Consider the following 2,976-nt stretch of genomic DNA (forward strand, 5'->3'; position numbering starts at 1 on the left):
TACTTTAATATAGTAATTACAATGAATATAGTAATAAATGAATATCAATTTCATTAATAGACATGCATTTGTATTTCAAAATTTTCAAATTAAAGTTCATTAGTTTATTTTGTTTATTTATTTAAATTTAAAAGATAAAAATAATCAATTTTAATAATTCATTATTTTTCTTATTTTCTTATAAATCAAAAGTTTTTAAATATTCAGAACTTTATATTTAATTTTTTTAATTAACTCATATAACGCATGGATCTTACACCTAGTATATATATATATATATATATATATATATATATATATATATATATATATATATATATATATATATATATATATATATATATATATATAGGTGGATGATGAGGGTTAACTAAGAAATAAATAAAAAATAAAATAAAAAAAACAGATTGAAAACCTAAAATGTGTTTAGATTAATTAATTTCTTATTTAGTTTGATAATGAATTAGGAAATTACCAATTAAAATAAAAAACTTTGAAAGTGGTATTTTAGAATACCATTATTCTTCTCTTTCTTCTTCTCTTCTCAACCAACCTCGAACGCATGACGAATGGGAAAGCAAACCAAGATGCTATCCATTAAGCCAAAGAACGGGAGGTGAAGATCTTTCACTCTCTTTTCGATTTAACGTAAACCATTTTAACGTTTTATTGTATAATTTTATTCCTTAAAATTTCAAATTTTGTATTTTTTTTTCTTACAATTTTTACATGCAAAAAATTTAATTCTGCCGAGTTTAAAATTTGAAAATATTCTATACTTTGATATATAAATGTTATTAAACGACAATCAAACAAAAATACAACTGTTTTAAAAGTTGATACCAAAGAGGGCTACACAAGTAACACCGTGTTTGTTCAATCTAATATTATATAATATATATTACAACTCACAACACAACTGAAGCTACAATTATAACATTATTAAACTAGAGATGTTATTTGGCAAGCCCTTTGATAATTCATATAAGTTGTTCATGGGTTTCCTCTCCAACCACAAAGCGGTTTTCAGAGACACTGAGGCCTGAAGAATGAAGCTGTTTTCTTTTCTTCACAAGATGTAATGCTCCTTTCCTATCCTCCTTTGCCTCTACAGAATCAGGCTGCACACATTGGTTGGATTCATTTGATACAGGTTCAAATAGAAAAACTCATGAGAAGGGCATTCTCGTCTTTTGCATAGAAGGATGGATGTACCTTAATAGCTAATGCTGTGTCAAAGCTTTCTATGGCACTATCAGGCTCCCCAAAGTTCAGTTGTGCTCTTCCAAGGGTGACCCATGCCTGCAGAAACAGAGAGAATGTTAATAACAAGGGTTTGGAAAAAGGGTAGTTTAGTCATTTATATAAATGAGGGAGGACTGGAATTGAATTCCATGAGTTCTTGGAAGGAAAGTTGAATTCCATCACGGAGGCTTTTTGTGAATTCCAATGGAATTCAATTCCGTAGTCATTTTCAACCAAAAGGCGGAATGGAATTGAATTCCAATTTTGGGTAAAATAAAAAAGTCACAAACCTCAGCCCATGAAGGCTCCAATTGGGTGGCACCTACATAATTAAGTACAAATCAATACTATGCATTCTATAATACTTTTGCAGTTTGCACAATAAGAAATTACAGTAGATGATGAAATCTGTAAAAATCTTGGACGATGAAAAATGTGAAATAACAGGTCAATATGCCTATTTATAATCCAAAAAGATTATGGTCACAAACAGTCTACATGTTATTTACTGTGTATCCATTATGAAAAAAAAGATTACAAAATCAAGATACAAATAAGTAACAGATTACAGATACTCACGGGTTGCTGCCATTAGAGACTTCCATGTTTCTCCTATTTCAAGTAAAACTTGAGCCTTTTGCTCGTGTAAAGTGGCTTTCTCAGGCATCAAAGTGATAGCAGCTTCCCATTTTCCAAGTGCTTCACGGTATTTTCCGACCTTCAATATTAGAAATAAGAACAGGTTAAGAAGATATACACCATAAAGAGGAAGTGAAGATTCAAAGGCAAAACCATAAATGATTAACTGGACATCCGCAGCATAGTTCCAGCAATAATAGTTAGTCAAATCAAAAGTTGTTCGGATTACTGCTATTCGATCTATAGAATTTAGGTCTATTACAAATTTCTAATTCCATGAATTGGATTTAAAATTTGGAAAAAAATTAGTATGAATTTGAACAAACAGTTCCTTAATTCCAAACCCTCCAATTCCATGACGCAAACACCATCATAGATCAAATGAACAAAACCTAGGGTTTACTAAAAAGGTCAAAGTTACCTCCGCAAGCTTGTTCCCTTGTGCTTGAAAGGATTCGGCAAGTTGGATCGTCTCGTCAACATTCGAACCCGGTGTAGACGTCCCGACACTACCATCCTCTCCAGCTTTACATCTATCTTGGCTGGTGTCGTCGGCGTCGAACGTAGCGACTGTATCTTCTTCCTGATCAAATGGGAGGTCAGAGATGGTTGCGATTGGGCGCTTATTGTTCTTGTTCTTGGTTTGGTTCTTCCATGTCAATTTCATCATTTTCAGCTCTTTCTTTCGTCCGGAGTGTCGCCGTTTTTGTTATTCAACAAAGTCGGTTACCATCTTAACAAATGATCCAATGCTATAACTAATTTCCTTTTTCTTTATATATATATATATATATATATATATATATATATATATATATATATATATATATATATATATATATATATATATATATATATATATATATATATTTATTATGTCATTTTGCTTTGAATTTTTAAGCAATTAAAACGAAGGTTGATTATCTCTTTATTTCACACCATTTTATACTTTTTCAATATAAAAATAGAAAATATATTTATTGTTTGGTAGGGCAAGTCACATGAAAAATATATATCTACATACTTTCTTTTTTCTTTAGGCCTTGTTGCGCTTGAAACACTTGTCTAAGAACATCAATGTAGCCGAAAAGT

The 2,976-nt window shown here is 30.4% G+C and overlaps 1 protein-coding gene across 2 annotated transcripts; it reads right to left on the minus strand.

Moving 5' to 3' along the window:
- Nucleotides 1-754: 754 nt before the first annotated feature.
- On the minus strand, nucleotides 755-2,641 carry LOC145099412 (Tetratricopeptide repeat (TPR)-like superfamily protein). Of its 2 annotated transcripts, none has more exons than XM_079037003.1 (5): nucleotides 2,306-2,641; nucleotides 1,825-1,963; nucleotides 1,536-1,567; nucleotides 1,216-1,302; nucleotides 755-1,121 (listed from the first exon to the last, which is right to left on the minus strand). In XM_079037003.1, exons 1-5 carry the CDS (start codon nucleotides 2,552-2,554, stop codon nucleotides 981-983), a joined length of 648 nt encoding a protein of 215 aa, XP_078893129.1. In that variant the 5' UTR covers nucleotides 2,555-2,641; the 3' UTR covers nucleotides 755-980. The 2 variants fall into 2 exon arrangements, with proteins under 2 accessions (XP_078893129.1, XP_078893173.1); XM_079037047.1 differs by having other exon boundaries at nucleotides 872-1,108.
- Nucleotides 2,642-2,976: the final 335 nt, after the last annotated feature.

The sequence above is a fragment of the Lactuca serriola genome, chromosome 1, assembly GCF_051521515.1.
Source record: "Lactuca serriola cultivar US96UC23 chromosome 1, Lser_US96UC23_V15, whole genome shotgun sequence".
NCBI classification, from domain to species: domain Eukaryota; kingdom Viridiplantae; phylum Streptophyta; class Magnoliopsida; order Asterales; family Asteraceae; genus Lactuca; species Lactuca serriola.

Excerpts from the sequence above, each read along its gene's own strand:
- LOC145099412 (XM_079037003.1), bottom strand. The coding sequence starts at position 2,554 with ATGATGAAATTGACATGGAAGAACCAAACCAAGAACAAGAACAATAAG. Across the intron at positions 1,964-2,305 it reads AAGGGAACAAGCTTGCGGAG|GTCGGAAAATACCGTGAAGC; the intron begins GTAACTTTGACC and ends CTAATATTGAAG. Across the intron at positions 1,568-1,824 it reads GTCTCTAATGGCAGCAACCC|GTGCCACCCAATTGGAGCCT; the intron begins GTGAGTATCTGT and ends TTAATTATGTAG.